The following is a 19,445-nucleotide window of genomic DNA, read 5'->3' on the forward strand; positions in this document are numbered from 1 at the left end:
CCCGCCCTAAACTGTACACATATTCCAAAATTATTTCACCAAAAACTTTCACCTTTTACAATAATGTCCAACGAGAGTGCTAGCAGTGCCGGGGGTGTAGCTGACCATGCCACGAGGGAGACCTTATCACGGGGAGATTCCGATCCATCATGCGTATAGAAGAGACGACCCCGGTCGAGATCAGATGAGGTGAAGGTTGATAATGCCGTGAGCAGGGTGGGTGTCGTGGTGGGTGTGCCAGGCAATGGGGCCCGTTCGAGCCGTCCATGCAAAGGAGACGTGGTCAAGTTGAAGTACAGCGTTTCAGACTCGGAGGCGATCCGAATTCGGAGAATTTTCGACGACAAGCTTTCACGTCCACCTGGAGAAAGTTGAACAAATAAATGAAATTTATATAACATAAAATTTTGGAAATTAAAAAAATTAAATTATGAAACAATTTGATTTGAGATTGAAATTTTGTAAATGTGACTCGAATTCGAAATACTTTCGACGAGAAAGTTTCACGTCCACCTAAAGTGAAAGTTGGATAAGCAACAATTTTGTACAGTTTTTTTTTATTTTCAGAAATTTGATTAGGGGATTGGAATTTTGTAAATGTTGCGAATTTTTTGGTAGATAAAGTGCTACTTGTGCGATAAACTGTAATCTGATGAAGAATGGGGAAAGTCAAGTCGTGGGAAAAATTCGTTCTCTTTACGTAAAGAATTGATGACTGGGGACGAAATAAGGGTTAAACTTGTGCCATCAATCGTCATCAATTTACTTGCGAGATAGTCATTTCCCGCGTGACTGGAGAAGATCAAGGGAAAGAATTAGAAAGCAAGAAAAAACAAGACATTTGTTTGAATTATGGGGTCGTTGAGACAATATTTGATCGATTTTTTGACCCATATTCGCGCTAAAATCGGTCACATTCTTTTTGCAGGGTCCATCAATACTTAAATATGAAATGGTAGTCCGTGCCGTACGGGTTTTACTCTATATTTTTATTGTATAGAAACTTTTCCACATTCGTGTTACACAAAGTATTCGTTTAAGAATGCATAGTTTCAATCGGAATTATGTAACCCATTGAACTTTTCGGCTTCGTAATGTTTGCAAGATTATGGGAACGTGAATTTGTACCGTATATTTTGGTTTTGGAAAACTTTTCATCTGATAAACCTGCATTTTTACAAATTATGTTTTTCAAAAAATTGTATGTAAAGGTACGTGGATTCAATCGGATTTTCTTGTGTAGCTCAGGTATTTAACTTTTTGGCTTCGTTATTAATGCAATATTACGAGAACGTAAAATGAATTAATAACTCGTAAATTTAAGTATTTTCAAAATTTCCGTACTAACCTTCTTGCACAATTAGCGGCTTGATGCTCAACCCGGCCGGCTTTCTCCGCGTAATGTGGGCAATTTCACACTTGAACGGTCCCTCCGTCACGCTGGAGTCCAAATGAGTCGCTGTCACGTTGTAAGTGAAAGCATCGTTCAGCGCGGAATACGGCGTCCACTTGAACGAATACACGACACGACCTTCAAGTCCATCTGCCTGCGTCCAGAACTGGATTGGTCTCCCGGAAACGGGGGAACCCGGAGGGGGTGTGATGTATCCTAAAGTCGGGGGTGTCACGAGGGTGTAACTTATCGCGGTGTTGGGTAAGGAAAGAGGCGTCGTGGTAAATTGTAGTCGAACTGGGGCTGAACTCGTCTCGTTCAAAGTGATGATTTCCACAAGGGATGAAGGGATCAGTTTGAGGGGGAGGATGCGAAATCGAAAACGAAACTCGGTCGGCATCTTGGTCTCGGCGAGGGCGACGTGAAAACTGAATTCGTCCTCGGATCCGCGATCGCTAAGGAAAAAGAGGGAGAACGTGGGGTTAGGATTATTGAATTTTTTGAAATTTTGGGGGTAAACTGTGCAGCCTTTGTTCAAATTTTTTGAATGTGAGGTGAAAACTAGAGGACATTATAATAAATCCAATTGTTAACTCGGAAACATTGTTAAATTTTATCTAAAAAGTTAGTAAAAAGTAGAATTTGAACTCTAATTTGACAGGATTTCCAGAACTTTCAAAATTTTTCTACAATTTTCACTCTACATTTTGGATTCATGTTTTCACGGGTTGCAAGTTTTTTTTACTAACTCATAAAATTTTGACGCAATGTAAAAAAACATATATGTGGAGAAAGCCATCATTCCCTAATTAACATATCTAAAAAATATTGACCCATCTACTTCTTCCTTTGACGCCACTTTGACCAAAGTTAGTGCCACTTTCACTCTCCTATCGGCACTCATCACCTCGCGGGCCACTTAACACGTCAAATCCTCCCTTTTGGCAAACTCCTCACTACTCATCCCCTCAGCATTTTTGCACAGAAGGGTGTCACCGCCAGAAGAAGACAAAATCTACACCCGCCGCTGTCTCGTCTGCTCTGCCCCGACAGATAAGAAATAGATCCCGGCCCAAATGGGAAAACAGAAACGGGGCAAATTTCACGGCTCATGTGGCGCAAGGAGAAAGTCCTTCCGTGCCAAAACCATGTCAAGATGGAGGAGAAAGCGAAATAAAAAGGGCTGGCTAAGCAGAAGAGCGTGAGAAGTGAAAAGTCTTTCGAAAAGAGGAAGAAAAAACGATGTGCTGAGAGCGGCATGATGACTGAGACATAAAATAATGTGAAAAAATACTCAACACGGGAGGAGAAAGTTAGGAGGAGAGAAAGTGTTTTCATCGCTTGGAGAGAATTTTTGTATTATAGACATGAAATACAAGGAATTAAATATGGAGGATAAACTGTTTATGTGCAAAAGTCGAGGGGATTGTAAACATGGACTTGCTGAAAGTGCACGAAATAGCATGTAGGAAAATGCAACAATATGTATTAATTTATTTTTGGGCATTTTATATATTATTTTAGGAAAAAACGGAGAAAGTTTGGAATTCATTGCGCGTGGGATGATAATACTTGCATTTTAGACGATGAAAATTGATTAGGTTGTGGAAACTTGAACGATAATCGGCGAAAGTATTCTGCAAATTATGGAATATTAATGGATACTAAACATGAAATTGCTGAAAGTGCACGAAATATATATCATGATACGTAAAAATAGAACAATATGGGTTAATCTATGTATATGCTTTCTGGAATTTTTCTGCACTTTTGCGAAAAAAATGGTGAAAGTTTATCATTTTATAGCGAGTGGGAAGAAAGTACTTGCATTTTACAAGATGAAAATTGATTAGGTTGTGCATAATTGTACAATAAACCTAGAAAATGCTTATTTTTTCAAATTGTGGAAAATTCTGTTGGAAACGGAAATATTTACCGAATCGTTCTGGTTACATGTCATCTAATTACATGTATTTTCATGAGATCTCACGGACTTTTATTAAATTTAATCTTACTGCACCTTATTTTTGTTAGTTGGTTTATACATATATCTACATCGTCCACTTTAAAATTACGAACCTTGCCCGCTGCAAGAGAAACCGTAGCCGGCCCGCCATTAAATGAGCCTGGGTGAAAGTGTCGGTTCCACTCCACTGTCCGTTACTCCTCCTTAGCTGAAGGGCTCCCGCTTTTGGTGCAGATACCACGTGATACTCCAAAACCAATCCTTGATCTCCCGCGTTTGAGGTGAAGCTTAAATTGGCTGCAGAAATGGGAACCGCCGTTCCAGAAACGGAGGCAACATCAAGTCCCGTATTTATTTCGGGAGCGATTCTTAGTGGAAATGTTTCCACGCGTAGGACAGCAGTTCCTGAGGTTGAGGATCCGTCGGTGACACGAAGCGCTAATTTTGAAGATGAGCCGCCACCATCTTGATACCTGTGGGAGAAAAGAAAAATAATATAATTAAGATTGTGATGGCGGGAAAGATTGTGTCACTTTGGCCATTGTGGTTAATTGATGTCTGCCCAGCAACTACTTAGCAAGACGACATGTTTAGATCCTAAACAAAAAAATTCCTAAACTTTGGGATTTTTTTTCAATGGGCGTACTCATGGCAACGCTTTCATTACAAGCGAGTTAAGCATATCAAGGTAATTTGCCCCGTTCTAAAAAAACTTGGTAAATTTGGAAAATCTGTTATCCTATTCAATCTTAGAATTTTTTTAAACTAACATTCTCCAGGGATTCGGATCATTTTATTGGAAAGTTATTTATTTCTCAAACTAATAAAGTATTTTATAATGAGATGTGAAATTTAAAGTCAAAATCTGCAAGCTTATTAGTTTTTGCTAAAAAAATGCGAACATCTGGAAACTGCGTGATTATGTAAAAATACAAATTTATTTTTTCTAATGACATTTTTTTAAATCAGTTTTGTCATTTTAAAAGTTAATCATGTTTATTCCTCTGACAGCAAATTTTTAATTTCTCAAATTTTGCAAAATGTGCATTTGTTTAAATTCATTAAGCGCACAAAAAACTTGTTTTAAGTTCGCATGTTTTACATTAAAAAACCTGCTCTCAAGCTTTAAATCCCAGTTACGCCCCTGGCTTTTGATAACGGGACGGGGTGGGTGTGAGTCTGGTGGCATTTCCACTTCTGTGTCGGAGATGAGATCGAGGCGAGATTAGAGAGTGATGAAAAGAGGCTATAAAAGCCGACTTGCTTTCTCCACTTTCACCACATACACAGTCAGCGTGGGATAAGTGATGACTTCATCATGTTCATATCTTCGCCAGTGCCATGGTGAGAGCTACCAGGAGAAGGAGAGCAGATGGAAAATGGCTCATAAACAGGGACGAACTGCCACACAACTCGTCCCGGCGAGGTGGCTTTCACCCGTATGGAAAACATGTTACGATCGACTTTCACTCTACGCATTAACGTGGCAGCAGGGTTCGGAAGGAATGTGTGGCTTTTGTGTTCAAGGTGCAAGGTAGGAGGTCAATTGTTCTTTATGAATTTGGTAAGGATAAGGTACGATAAGGTTTGACGCAAATGTGGGGAAAGTGGATTTACAAAATTTCTTAGTTTTGTAAATTTGTCAAAATTAAGGAAAAGTTATAAAAATAGAATTTTTCACGTTTACAAATCGTTCAGAAAAATGCATTTTTATAATTCGTTCGGGTTTACTCAGCAATTTTTTTAATTTTAGTTATCGTCCCAAAATTCCGGAAGTTATTCACATCATTTTAAAATCTCTTATATGTTTCTATCAAAAATGAAAATTTTTATAACATGCAGAAACAGAAGTTTCCCATATTTCTAATCGTTTTTGACCTGCATAAATTATAAGTGGTCCTATAATAAAATCAGCTTTCTTTGTACACTTGAAAAAATTGGTTTCTAATTTTACGTAAATTTATGCACCACTAAAAATTCGAAAAAATTGGTACAAATATCCGCCACAAAATTCACTATGTTCTGAACCCTGTTCATCGTACATCACACTCCTCTCCGAGTTTTGTTATTCTAGGAGAAAGTGAGCCGGGCAAGCTAATGGGTTCCCAACGAGCCCTCTCTTCCTCTACAGAGATTCAGATTAGGGAAAAGTTGTTAATTGTTTTGCCTGCGTAAAATGATTAGGACTTTCTCCAATACATTCTCATCATCTCATCGAGTTAGCTGGTCCTATCTCCCGGGAAGAAGCTGGATTATTCCCACCTCAACACTTTTCATTACTTTTGTCTCCCTTCCTCCATTAAAAGTTTGTTGCGTAATTTTATTTCAAAACAATGCTTCAAATCTCATTTTATTTCATTATCTCTCCCAGGTGGGTTTCCTGAAGGGATGGGCAAGTTAGTTTAGTAATCCCTCGTGTGAAGTGGGCTTTTGAATGCGGAGAAAGTTGGGGGAAGGATATTTTAAGGAAATATTTTGTGTCTATGTCCGTCCGTAGGTTTGTCGGTTTTTTATGATTTTTGAAATTTTGCTTATCAAAATTTGATACACAATAATTTGCGAACATTTGTTTTCTTAATTGTTGGAATGGCAAAAATTTATTTTGACAAAGATTTAAAAAATAAATTTTATACAAATTTGTCAAAATTTTTTAATGAAAATTCTTAAATTTTGTCTTTTAATAGCCGTTAATTTTCTGTACTTTTTTACAGAGAAAGTGTGTTTTCATACCCCTTGATTTAATCACTGGTTTATTTCGCAGGTCAAATGTAAAAAATCGAAATCGACAAAAAATTTTCAATATAAGCCTAATATAACTGACAAAATTGAGTAACAATGGTTCAAATTTTTGTTAAACATCTGTAAACGAATTTTTTGAAAATTTTATAAAATCTCATGCACAAAATTTCGAATTTGTGCCGAACTCCACCACACTACCATTAGTTACCAATTAGCCGTTTTAATGTGCTAAGCCGCTGGTCTGGCTGTCTGAATTAATGGGTAGTCTGGCCACCTCATAAAATGTATACTACCGCCACATTCCTACATTCGTTTACACATTCCGGAGAGAAAGTCAGTTTGCCTTAGACTTTATTATTGGTTTCTCCTCTTGGACAAAAGGAAAATCTAAATCTTGTTGGATTTTAGAGAAGAGGAAGAGAATGGAATTAGAAATGCAAATCCTTCGAGAAAAGTTGTTTACTCGACTTTTCACTCGGAGGAGAAAGTCTTCCCGTGATCCGGACAAGATTTATCTTCATTTGTAAATAGAAAAGAGAAAGTCGTGACAATGGGCGAAACGAGAGGAAATGCAATGTCAACTGCAGCATTGAGGAGAAAGCACTTAATTGCAGTAGTGGCAGGAGTAGTAGCGGAGAGAAAAATTGTTGTGCTTTCACAACTTTTTAGTACTTTTTGGGACGAGTAAGTAAGTGCTTATGAAAGTCAGTTTGTCTGTCAGTCTGGCTCGTCTGTAAAACTAGAGCAGCTCATGCAAATTTTTGATGAAGATTTTCTCAAATTTTTCTATGCTGAATTCTGAGAAGTATTTTAGAAAGCAAGACTTTGATGGAGAAAGTATTTTAGAAAAATTGGTGCCGAAAATAGATAAAATTCAGCCGAAATATTGGTGTTTTTAAAAATCATTGTTCGGGAATTATTTTATTTTTTACTAACCAAACACGATTTGAGAGAAGATCGCCCTGTGTAAAGTTGCGGATTGCTTTCCCCACAGCACTGTCAAGCTCGAGATGTCCTCCACGCTCGGCTCCGGTTGAGATGAGAGTGAAAGTCTGAAAAAATTACGAATTAAGCTAAAACTAAAACCAAGAATTTCGAAATTCTTTTTGATTTTAGTTCTATAAAATTAAAATTTTTGTAAATCAGTAAGTAAACCCAATAAACTACGCAACTCTCCCCTAAGATTGGTATCACTCCATTTTGTATTGATTTGTTAAACAATTTTCTGCCAGACTACACAATTTACTTGGTTACAAACACCCGAGTGAACCGTAACTCATGTACATTTCACCCCTTTTGTTCTTCACTTTTAACCCAAGAACAAGAAAAAAATAATGCACTCACCAGTTCTTCCGGAGGTGTGTCAGGATCTAGCGAACTCACTACGTCCGCGCTCAGTCGAACTTTTGTCCCCTGAAAAAATGTCATCATTTATCTCTCTACTTTATTATTTTAAACTGAAAGTTGGACACTTTTAAAAGAATAAAGAAGAACAATGGCAGCGTCGCGAAAAAAAGAAAGCAGAAAAAATGTCCATGGAATAATTTATTGTTACTCTCTCCCAAACAAAAGTTCTTCTTCACTCTGATGGTACTTGATCTACCCGAGGAATGAATTATCCAAGAGAAAGTAAACTAAAGGTGGGAACGCAAACCATGTTCAACCCAGATTATTTTTTGACCAGGTAAGTTTGAGAGAATTACTCGTTAGGAACAGCATTTAGTGCGGGATTTGTGCAGATGCGAAAATTTCAGTAAGCTATGGGCGCCACAAATTCGTGAAAAAGCTGAACTGCTACCGTAGATTCTGCTGGAAAACCGAATGTTTTCGCGAACTTGTGGCGCCTAAAACTTGCTGAATTTTTCGAATCTGCCCAAGTTCCACACGAAATGTTGTTTCTAACAAGTTACTCTATCAAACTAGCATGCCCAAAAAATAATACGGGCTGAACATGGTTCGCGCCCCCACCGTAAGACGGGGAAAGCAGCAGGATTACTTACCTCCGCCAAACGTAACACACCGCCCGGCACAAGTCTTATTTCTGGTGGATCGTTGACAGCCGTGACTTCGATGGGAAGACTGACCAGGCGTTCGTCCTAGCAAGAAAAAAAGAGAAAGTTATTTCATGAAAGTGCCCACAATCCATCATTGACCAGGACCAGACCAGTGTCACCCAACGAACCAATTAAGCAGCTGGTCAACATACATATTTACCAAAGGGAAGGGAAGGGAAAATGCTATCTATACAAAATTGGAGAAAGTAGCAGACTCCTTTTTGGAGGGGAGAAAGTTGACATTTTTTATATGGAGACGGAGACAACGTAATCCTTGGAAGAAGGGAGGGAGGGAAAGGTAATTTGGTGCAGGAAATGAGAGAAAAGCCGGTCTTCGTGGTGAGGAGACACGATCTCTTGGAGACGAGATCTGATTGATTGCTTTCTCCACGAAGAAACGAGGATGGGATGCAGTTTGTGAGGTTCTTCTTTTTTCTGGGGTCAGTGTGGGGCAATTTATTGGCAAATATTTCAAAAATGTGGTGATATTTTTGGGTACCCAGTTTATTTTACATATTGCACATCATTTTACCTCGTTTGTGGAGAAGGGGGAGATGTAAAGTGTACTAAATATGATATACTGGATGTACCATTAGGTACGTATGTGGGAAGGAAGGGGGAGATGTCGACACATCTTTCAGGGGATAATATCTTGTCGGATTTTGTTTTCTTGGGCGTAACGACCCTGCCACGTGCGTGGAAGGAAGGAGAAGAGGTAAAAGTCTCCATAAAATGGAGCTAATGGGTCGCCAGAAGTAAACAAAGTGAGACATTTGCAAGAATAGGGGAAAAAAGGACGAGGTGTAGTTTTTTCAATGGGGTGCAGCCCAAGCTACTGGCTGCATAGAATATGTACATTGTACATAGCCGGTTAATAGAAATCTATAATGCAGTTTTCGAAATTCTGGTAAATATAATTCTTGAATTTTTTATTTAAATCTATACAAACCTTTTTTGCCAATCCGATCGTTAACTCTTGCATAGTGTACAAATTTTCCACAATATTCGTAAGTTTAACAACATTTACAGGGTCAGGCGCGTAAGATATAACGCTTTTGGCCTTGAATAACCCCGGAACGGTTTGTCGTAGCGGGTCAAAATTTTGAACCGACGAGCATGTTATCCTCATATAGCCGTGTGCAAAAATTCAACTCTCTACTTTCAAAAATGCCTCCCCCACAGTCGCCAGAAGGTGAGAGAGTCATTTCGGCTTGTTCTAAAAAAAATTTCGTCGGTGTTTGCAAAAAAAAATATTTAAATTTTCTGTTGAGGAATTGGAGTGAGTGATTGGTGACAATTGACGAAGAACTATTTTCCCTACAAGTCACTAATTGGGTTCGAAGAGCTTACTACACGACAAATGCCGAAAAAAAATTCAAGAAATTTGGTGGTTTTCAGTGAGGAGAACTTTTTCAAACATTTTATGGTTGTGGGTGCAATGTCCGGTCGTGGTATCCTCCCACTTATCAAAGTCCCCCAAAAAGTGAACGTATCTGCAAAGTATGATGTGGACCGTGTTTTGAAACCACTTTTAGAATAACATTTTCCTAAATTGTACGGTAGAAAAATAAACAAGGTGATTTTTCATCATGACTCAGCGACTTCGAAAACAACAACGTTGATTCAAGATAATGCAAACGACCTTGAACCTAGAATGGGGATAAAAATCATTTCGAATAGTGAAATACCTGTAAAATCCCCCGATATAAGTCAAATGGACTTATTTGATTCGAATACTTGAAAACAATATTTTTTCTGCGGAGACCGAATTTTTTAGACGGAGTTTGGAACGAGTTGAAATGACTGTCTCACCTTCTGGGGGCTGTGGGGGAGGCATTTTCGAAAGTAGAGAGTTGAATTTTTGCACACGGCTATTTGAGGATAACATGCTCGTCGGTTCAAAATTTTGACCCGCTACGACAAACCGTTCCGGGGTTATTCAAGGCCAAAATCGTTATATTTTAAGCGCCTGACCCTACTGTATTTGCAGTTGAAATGGAGTTTATGGGCTTAAATATGAATTTTAAATTTTTGTGCAAAATTATTTAAATCAATTTATTCAAAAAAATGTCGTTCAAATTTTTTGAGGTAATTATTTTTTATGTACATTAGCTGTACAAATTTCTCTGATAAGACACACAGATCCGTTGGCTACATCAGTCACTACTTTCCCCACAAATATTTAATAGAAACTCTCCATCTCACCTGTAAGTAAGCTGGGAGTAAGAATCCCGCATTTGGCAAGAGTTGAAGAACCAGCTCCACCCCGTCGCGACTGCTTTCTTGTCCATTATGCCAGTAGCGGACACGACCCGCACCAAGATCTAGGAGGGAAAAGGCGTCCTTTCCCCCACCACCACCACCCCCTTTCGTCACCTCAATTCTACCCTCTTCAGGGCCGTTGCGAATCCGAAAGAGGACACCGCTCTCGCGAATCCCAAATTTTGCTAAGTCCAGCGTCACGGCCAAGTGGCGCGGGGTTATGAGGGTCGAATCACCCTCGGCGACTTGGAGCGGGATGACGCGCATTATTTCAAGCTCGCCGACCTTAAGTTAAAACGGTGAAAAATGCGGGATTAAAAAAAATATTGATGAACATATACCAATTGGTACACCCAAAATAAGTAACTTGAGGATAAATCGTCATCCGCGGAGGTACTACGTATAGTGCTCTATTTTTGGGTAGTGATTAGGGCGACGCTAGATCACTAATGGCGAATACCTAATTCAAAAACTCATGAAGCAAACACACATGAAAGCGGAAGTTTTAAAAAATTAATTTTTTAATTTTAATTTTAACTGCGTCATGCTTGTTTGGCGCATGAGTTTTGGATTTATTTCTCGTTGCTGACAAAACCTAGAGTGTAAATTATGGCGTTTTTTTCGCACTCACCTCAGTCCGTGTGGTGAGGCGGAATAGAGACCGGGAAATGGTGACGGTGTCGGGCGCCTGTGTGGGTGGTTGTGTCTTCTTCGCGGACGCACCGCCACAGCTTGTTGAGATATTTGAGGTCACATCGGCCTGGGGGAGACCGACGCCTTTCGAGTCGATGATAAGCTCTTTGATACAGCCCTTGAAAAAATAAAAATATAATAAGAATTTTAGGGTTGCCCCGGGTACCGGGTAGCTACCCGGTACCCGGCATACCCGGCCTGTTTTGGGATACCCGGTACCCGGCCGGGTATATTTAGGTACCCGGTCTACCCGGCCGGGTAATTTAAATATTCAATTTTCTTACTTAAAATGCAAAATTATACAAAAAATATAATCCGATGGATTTCAAAATTTTGTGCTTGATATAAAATAATATATTTGGAGAGAATGGGTACAACCTCGGCCAACACTTATTTGGAAATTACCATATAAATTTTAAAATTACTTTGAGCGCACTCACGTCAACGAGTTATCAATCAATGAATTTGCATATCTTGCACATAAAACACGACTTGCGAAGTTTTTAGAATTCTACAAGATTTCTCAAAGCTTTTGCTAAAAAGCTATATTTTTTTCGCAACACTGTTTCGCAGACTCATCTTCAGGATCATCACCGACAGAAATTTCGAACATCCGTGACATCAAAATGGACTTATTTGATTTGCAAGACTTTCGAAGTGCTATCTTGCAAATCGATTCGCAGGATATCGATAGTCTCGCAAAATTTGTTTTGTGAGGTGATACGAATCCCGTCAAGAAATAACTTTTTTAAGCCTAACAAGTTTGCTAAATGATTGCGATGGTGTCGTGAGTACGCTCTTTGTGTGTCCAACATGATTCTTGGATTTCTGTAATATCCACATTCTAGCTCGAATTATTAGCTTGCGAAGTTGACATTTTTACCATATGCATATTGGACAAAGATATAGGAAACAAGTTCAAAGATAGGCTACTTCGGTCACCTAGTTGACCTGTGGGTGCCGTATTGGTGGATTGGGGGAGCAAAGTGTAACCATAGAGAAGGTGACCCACCAATTAAAAAAAAATATTACTTTCATCTGAAATTTGGTATGGAGGTTGAAAATGAAGTCTGCACTGTAGAAATGTAACTTTTAATTTTTAAAGCTTATAAAATTGTTGCAAACTCAAGAAAAAGTAGAAAAATTCCCGTTATTTTTAAAATATATATGTTCCCCGGTACCCGGCCGGGTAGCCGGGTACCCGGCAAAAATTTTAGGCCGAGTACCGGGTAGTAGCACTACCCGGGGCAACCCTATTAAGAATTATACTTTCTAAATTTTTAATTTGTGCAGTTCCGAAAATACGTCTCTGATTATATACATACATACATAAATGTATAAAATTCGCAACATAAAGCCGATTTGTAATAAAGCTATAAAAATCTACAAATTCGCAGTAATGTAAATGTGCAGTATACGTTAATAAAATTACAGATATAAAACTACAAATTAATCTCTACTTACCCTGAAACTTGTGTCGATAAGTCCTTGTCCCCTCAGTTTTACCTTTCTACTTTCCTCCACCCCTATATAGAGGAGCTCAGATACGTCCAAATGTCTTGAACTGGCTCCCCTCGCACCCCCCTCGGCCGCCAGAGATTCAACTAATTTAGAAAAATTAACAGCAATTATTGGTCATTCTAGAGAAATAAATCATTCTAATTTTTGCAAACATTACTATGGTCTATGGGGGTACTCACAAAAATTTTGGCAAATTGATCATATACGAATTAAGATACATATTTACGTAAATTAATATGTATGCTACGCGAGATTTGGCATATTTCTTAAGAATAATTTTTGAAAAACGATGGGATAGTAAATAGAGTTCGAAAATTTGGACAGCAACTGAGCATTTCTTATGTCTCAGGATTATAAATTTTCCAAAGTCATTATTTTCGCAGAATTCATAAGAACTAAATAAAAACAGAATAACTCCATGGTTTTCATCGATTAGCGAAATTTGCGAAACCATATTTTGCAGATGCCCTCACAAACAACAAATTGTTCGAGCCCCGCGAATTTGCACGTTTCCTTGAGTACGCCCATTGTTGCATAAATGTGCAACTTTCTTAACTAAAACTAAATTGCAATTTTAATAGTGCCCATCCGTCTTACCGTTTTCATTCCCAACCCGCAGCGTGATGGAATAGGGCGACACCTGAAATGCATATTTCATACATAATTTCCAAATTTATTAATCTCATAAAATTCCTCATTCCCTCCCGCCGCCTCGTTCCTTAGGTCGCTTGGTTGGTAGGTATCCAGATAATGGAGAAAATCTCCTTCCTTCTCCGCGATGATCACCGTGATCATTATGCTAATCCTACCCCCGCCTCATTTCACTTTCTCTCCCCGGAAATTATGGCACTTCTTCATACAAAACTTGTCCCCAATTTCATTAAGACTGACACCCCGTAATCTGGCCGATTCATAACCTCCCGCCATAATTTACTTTCACTTTTTAATGCCCCAAACTTACCTGGACGGTAATCCGGACCCAGGGAGTCGATATGAGGGAGATATTCGTGGTTGAAACGATCTGGAGCGGACCCCCGCCCATTTCCGCGACAAGTCGCACATTACCCCGTCTCACTTCTAGCCCAAGATAGTCTGGGCGGGAGGAGAGGCCGGAAGCGTAGAGGATCAGGCCATCAACGAGGTCCGGGCTGGGGGAAAGTGAGAGGGAGAAAGTCGTCCCGCCACGGGGCAGCGCGAGCCGCGTGATGAGATAGGAGTTTGTTGAAGTGAGGGAAAATGGATCGCCGGCTGTAGCGTCGAATTCGTCGGAGCAGTTCCACGTGATACCCGCCGATTGGGCGAGGGCGGGATGGGAGATGGATTTGGCGAGGAGATCTTCCCCGTTGTATGTCACGTCCGCCATGCAGCCCCGGAAGGAGGGGAGGTTGCCGAGAAAGATTTCGTTGAAGGTGGCCAGTCCGCCGAGCCAGACGCCGAAGTGGATGTTCAACTCGTGAAAGCGGGAGGGCAGGTTTCCCCTGGGGAAGTGAAGATGAGAAAGTTAGTAAGTAATAGATATTAATTTTTTTTAAATAAGCAGTGGTGCCAAATTTAGAAGAAAATCTCTAAATGAGATATTTATAATGATTTATATATGTTCAAATGAACCAAATTCTTTATCTTGCAAAGATTATGAAATTAACTAAGAATTCAAATAGTTCATTGAGTTACACAGGTCGTGGGTGACATATTCTAAAAAACTTCAAAAGTTTATTCGGTTACAAAGAGCGGCTTGAATACTGTCCTATTCAAATTCTCATAAACTAATCACCAGTAAATTTTGCAGCTGGCCAATTTACTTAAAACGTAGTCGTCCTCATTTCCTTGGGAAGAGTAACTTTTAAAAATATGTCGAATGCATAAGTATAAGTTAGGAATTTTAAGAATTTTCACGCCTTGCAAAAAATTTGCAAACGCCCAGAATTTTCTGAATATTCGTCGGTTGAAGTGGAATTTTGCAATCTTCCCAAAACAATTTTTAGAAAGCTTTCGCATACATAACAAGCAGATAAGCGCAGTCTCTCTATTTAATAAATGTTCAATTCAAGGAGATATCAAAATTTCTAGAAAAAAAAATCCTGCTTTGTGTTTCCAAAAAAATTATGGCTTAACCTCAATCTTCCCTTAACAGTGGTAATAATATACATACATGTACATGCATACATACGCCACTGCTACCCCGCAAAGAAGATTGTGCCACGAGAGAGGCCTAGAGAAGAGATAAATTAGGCTATTGAATGAATGAATAGCTTCGGGAGAAATATGGGGATGAATAAATCACGGATAAATCAAGAAATACTTTATGCCGGACTAGATTTCCGCTGTTTGTTGTTCCCGGCCTTTGCGGAACTGGGATTTGGTTACGCTGCCAATTTCCAATTCTGCATCGCACTGAATTTCATGATTCCAGTGTGTGGTTGCTGCCCCACTTTACTTTACTTTGGGGAAAGCAGGCCTCATTTCGTAGGCGGGACATGTTTCCTGCTCCCTAATAAGTGGAGGATGGATATGATGCAAAACAGGGCTTTATTTATTTACTAAGGAGTTCCTCTCGTACTTTTCGTTTTTTTGGTTTAGTTTGAGGGCAAAATTGGAAAAATGGAGGAAAGTGTATTTAACTAAGTTTCCTTGAGAGGAAAAAACAGGGTTTCGGATTTTTGGAAATATTTTTTTTGCGTAAAAATGTGATTTTTTTATTTGGGGTTAGGGTTACACTTTTATCTCTGAGGTACAATTTATAGCATGCCGCTCAAAAATACCACCCGCAAGAAATGATTGCAAGAAATTGCCTACATATGTTTTTTGAAAGAAATGCAAGAAATAAACGCCATTAAGCCGATAATTTGTATAATTAGCACTCATACAACGGGTAAACTACCAATTGATATCCAGTTCTTACATTTCTTAAACCTTACATTTCTTGCAGTTTCTTGCAGTACAGTGCAGGAAATGTTAAAAAGTGCCAAAAATCAAATACTGTTAATTCCATTTTTTTGATTTTCTCTCATTTTAAACACACAGCTTTTCCTACAGCAATACACTACTAATATTTCACTATGGTTTTAATTCTTCACATGTGCAAGAAAGCCTAAAACCACACTAATCTCCCGCTAATCAAAATTCAAAACGGGACACATCCAAAGATAAGCTTGCTTATTCCATCCCCAACTCGAGAACCCCTGATTTAAACAAGAACGGTAAGATTGACGTTGGGAGGGGAAAGAGCGATACATCGTGAAAATTACGAGTCACGCCACGTGTCACTAATTAGGGGACTAATTGACAAAGTGTGGCCCTCTTTTGCATGCCTGAAATGATGAGGGAATACGAAATGAGGATTGTTTAAGGAAAAATAAAAATACGTAAAGGCGGATTCATTATTTAGCAAGGGACTGACAGACATAAATCATGTCGGGAAGGGTAAGGAGAAAGATGCGAGTCACGTATTTGTTGGTGGTATTTTTTAAGTAATGGTAACAGTAATGATGTTATTTTTGTAAAAAAAGAGGATTTTAGTATTTCGGGATACATTTTTTGTAAAGTGGAATTTTTATACATAATTGTGCGTATGGTGAAAGTTTAAATTTAAAATATGGAAATTTTGGGGCAACTTCAAATTTTAATTTCCCGCATTCATGTTTATCGCTAAGACGAACTTGAATGTTAATAACTGCGCAAATAATTTACAATTTTTTGTAAACAATGCAAAAGTTAAGACACGTTTAGCTTTTTAAATTGTGGAGTAAGTTTCAAACTTTTAACTTCGTAATCTTTGCAACTTTATAAATAAAATTTCAGGATTTTTTACGAACATGTGTTACACGATACTAAAATAGTAATAGATTTTGAAAAACCATTACCCATTATTCTTAAATTTAAAAATTCCTGAAATTTTAACCTCCCCTAAACACTTTCACTAATAAATTCATATTTTCACCCACCTTGTAACATGTTGATCCACCTGCATCGTCAAGGCTGACCCCCTCCTCGTCACATTAATGGTATGCCAGGCCATATCGTTCAGCAGGAAGGGGGCCTCTGACCCAATCTCCGTCTCCCCCGCGCCCAAATTAATATGCACCTTCAACCTTCCCGCGTCCAACACGAGCAGACAGTAGTCCGTCCTTCCCGCCGCGAGAAACAGCATCGAGTCCAATCTGGCCGTCCGCAGACGAAAATAGATATCCGAGGACGACTTGGCCTCCACAATCTTCACCGAAACATGCGAACTCCCAAAGAAGGAAACTGCGAAAAAAAAGAAGAGAAAGTAATCAAATTTTGCCCAAATTGAAACCAGGCAGCAGCAGATTCGATGCGATCCGATTGGGAAATTAAATGAGAGATCTTATTTCGACGAGAGCGAAACTATTTATTTTTCCCCACGCATATTATTCCCCTCACGAACGAAGACTTTCACTGGGAGAAAGCACCCAGCGCAAAACCGCACACACCAAATATGTCAAGAATGAACAATGAATTACTCAAATGTCGGGTCGGGAGAAAGGCTGAGTCCACAACTTATTTGCACTTGACTTGACTTGGCGAATATTGGGGTTCAAGTGGCGCTGAAAGTATTGCTTTCTCCGCACCCACCTGACCCGTCATCTTTGCAAGGAAGGGAAAGGCGAAGAATTGAATTTTATTAGTAACCCGCCATAAATCTTTACAGATAGGGAGATCTCTACGAAGCCCGGGTAATTTGGCAAGAATGCTGTTAGAACTTTCTCCTCCCGAGGAAAACATTGTTCCGAGAGGAGAAAGCAAACCAGCTAATCGTGATTGGGTGAGAATGGGAAGGAAATCTGGGCAAATTGTGGCATTGTTTTGCCCGAAGAATTCGACGTGGATTGTTCAATGTGGCGGAGAGAAAGCTGGTGATATGTATGCGTACGTAGAAGAGAAAGCAGGTCCCTTTTTCCTCTCTCCTGTAAGTACCCCACGGGCGCAAGATGACTTTTGGCAGGAGGAAAAGCTAGCTCTCATTATTTTCCGGGCCATGAAATACCACATACTTTTTCCAGGTGGGGGAAGGGAAAGGGCTGCATCTGCCCAGAATGTGAAATGAGAGACCGAGTCGCGCTGAGCGCATACAAATCCCTGCAATCAAGCCAAATCCAGATTATATGAGTTGTCGTCAAAGCAGCAAGACTTTCACTGGAAATTCATCATCTACACAATTTCCGGTCGGCATGGCAACTCCACCACAATAACAACACAGTCTCATTTATTTCCACGCGGGGAAACATTAAGCAAAATAATCTGAGAGGTGAGAAGTAAGAGAAAAAATGGTCTCCCGCACTAATGGATGAGACGGGGAGAGAGTGGGAAATATGATGGATAGCTTTCTCCACGAAGCGTCGCGTCAAATAATCATCTCCGCTGAAGAAAAAAGAGAAGAAGATGGGCCGCTTTCTCCACACAAGTTTTACTTAACTTTATGAAAAAAACCGGTAATCGAATAATTTCCGAGATGAGAAAAAAAATACTCGCTTTCACTTTCAACAGGTCCCCTTAATTTCATGGCCTCCTCGTTAAAGACCTCTTAAAGATAAGGACGCGTTAATTACAAATTGTTGGTAATTAAACAGAGGAAGAGAGAAAGCAGCTAATTTGCTCATGAAAGAGAAAGTGGAAAATAATCGCTATTTTCAGAAGAAAACGATGACAATGACGAGCTCAGAACAGAGTTCGCCCCATTAGTTTGCCCAATGCGGGAAGACAATGCAATGCATACCCCTCCGATCTAACTTTCTCCTTAAGCAGGATAGATGGATGAAAAGAGGAGAAAGCAAGCAGGAAATAAAGTGATGGTCGTCATATCGTAAAATGGGCGTAAAACGGAGTCAAATAACATTTCATGGGAAATGTTCCCATTTCTGGGAGAGAAAGCCTTTCTCCTCTCCGACCGGTTAGTTTTACAACATTGTCTGCATACGTACGTAACAGGATTTTGTAGCAGGGCGGAAATAATATGATGGCATGCGTACGTACGTACGCGGGCAGTAGGATCAAATGAAGACGGATAAAGAAAGCTCGTGCCGATGGGGGAAAGTAAGCAAGGAGAATAAAAGATGGAGAAAGTGGTGGAAGGGAATATTTTTTTGAGGAAATGGGATTACCGATTTGAATGAAACGGTCGAATAAATGTCGTTGGGACAAGTTTCTTTTCTGGAGGATTTGGATTGATTGATTTTAATTGGCGATTTCCGAACGCAATTTGGTGAATGGGAAATGAGGCGTTCTTTGTGCGGGGTGTAGGTATGATGTCGTAAGAATATATTACCGGGAGGGGGATATGCTTACCAATGCGGTAATGAAGGTCTTGCATGGATGATTGGTGCTTATTTACCGTGAAGTATAAATTTGACTGTGGTCAATATTCCGAAACTATTGGATTCACTGCCGTGGTGACAGCGATTGTTACCAAATAACTTATAAATATTTATAAACATTTTTCCACGGGCAAATACTTCAAAGTTTCTGAAACATATCATATCAAAAATCGGACGGTATATCAACTTAAGCTTTGAATTTTCGCACAAAAAAGTCTGACAATTTCTTATGATTTGACCCAAAAATGAAACAATCTCCATTCTAGCTGAGCTACCGCCAAAAGGCACGCTTTGCCCCTAGTAGACCTCCCTCGTTACCGAATTATGTATTTCCACAATATAAATCCTTTATTTCCAAATCGTGTTGATGTTTTTGAATTCGTGTTTAAATGGATTTGTGTTTGATTCTCAGACTTTCTTTCTTTCAAGAGCCAGAGATCTCTCTTTCAAGCCACGTTAACAGACAAAACAATAAAGGCGTAGAT

The 19,445-nt window shown here is 39.3% G+C and overlaps 1 protein-coding gene across 3 annotated transcripts in view; it reads right to left on the reverse strand.

Moving 5' to 3' along the window:
- Positions 1 to 19,445, reverse strand: part of LOC110861002 (chondroitin sulfate proteoglycan 4-like) — a 62,305-nt gene that overhangs the window by 17,486 nt on the left and 25,374 nt on the right. For all 3 annotated transcript variants that reach the window (XM_035860831.1, XM_035860830.1, XM_035860832.1), the window contains exons 2-13: positions 16,570 to 16,873; positions 13,590 to 14,106; positions 13,226 to 13,268; positions 12,572 to 12,711; positions 11,046 to 11,225; positions 10,358 to 10,699; positions 8,099 to 8,194; positions 7,443 to 7,511; positions 7,035 to 7,150; positions 3,473 to 3,832; positions 1,349 to 1,848; positions 53 to 361 (exon numbers count right to left, since the gene is read on the reverse strand). In XM_035860831.1, the coding sequence (XP_035716724.1) occupies positions 53 to 361; positions 1,349 to 1,848; positions 3,473 to 3,832; positions 7,035 to 7,150; positions 7,443 to 7,511; positions 8,099 to 8,194; positions 10,358 to 10,699; positions 11,046 to 11,225; positions 12,572 to 12,711; positions 13,226 to 13,268; positions 13,590 to 14,106; positions 16,570 to 16,873 (2,976 nt within the window). The remainder of the gene's footprint in view (positions 1 to 52; positions 362 to 1,348; positions 1,849 to 3,472; positions 3,833 to 7,034; positions 7,151 to 7,442; positions 7,512 to 8,098; positions 8,195 to 10,357; positions 10,700 to 11,045; positions 11,226 to 12,571; positions 12,712 to 13,225; positions 13,269 to 13,589; positions 14,107 to 16,569; positions 16,874 to 19,445) is intronic.

The sequence above is a fragment of the Folsomia candida genome, unplaced genomic scaffold (assembly GCF_002217175.1).
Source record: "Folsomia candida strain VU population unplaced genomic scaffold, ASM221717v1 Fcan01_Sc037, whole genome shotgun sequence".
Classification (NCBI taxonomy): Eukaryota; Metazoa; Arthropoda; class Collembola; order Entomobryomorpha; family Isotomidae; genus Folsomia; species Folsomia candida.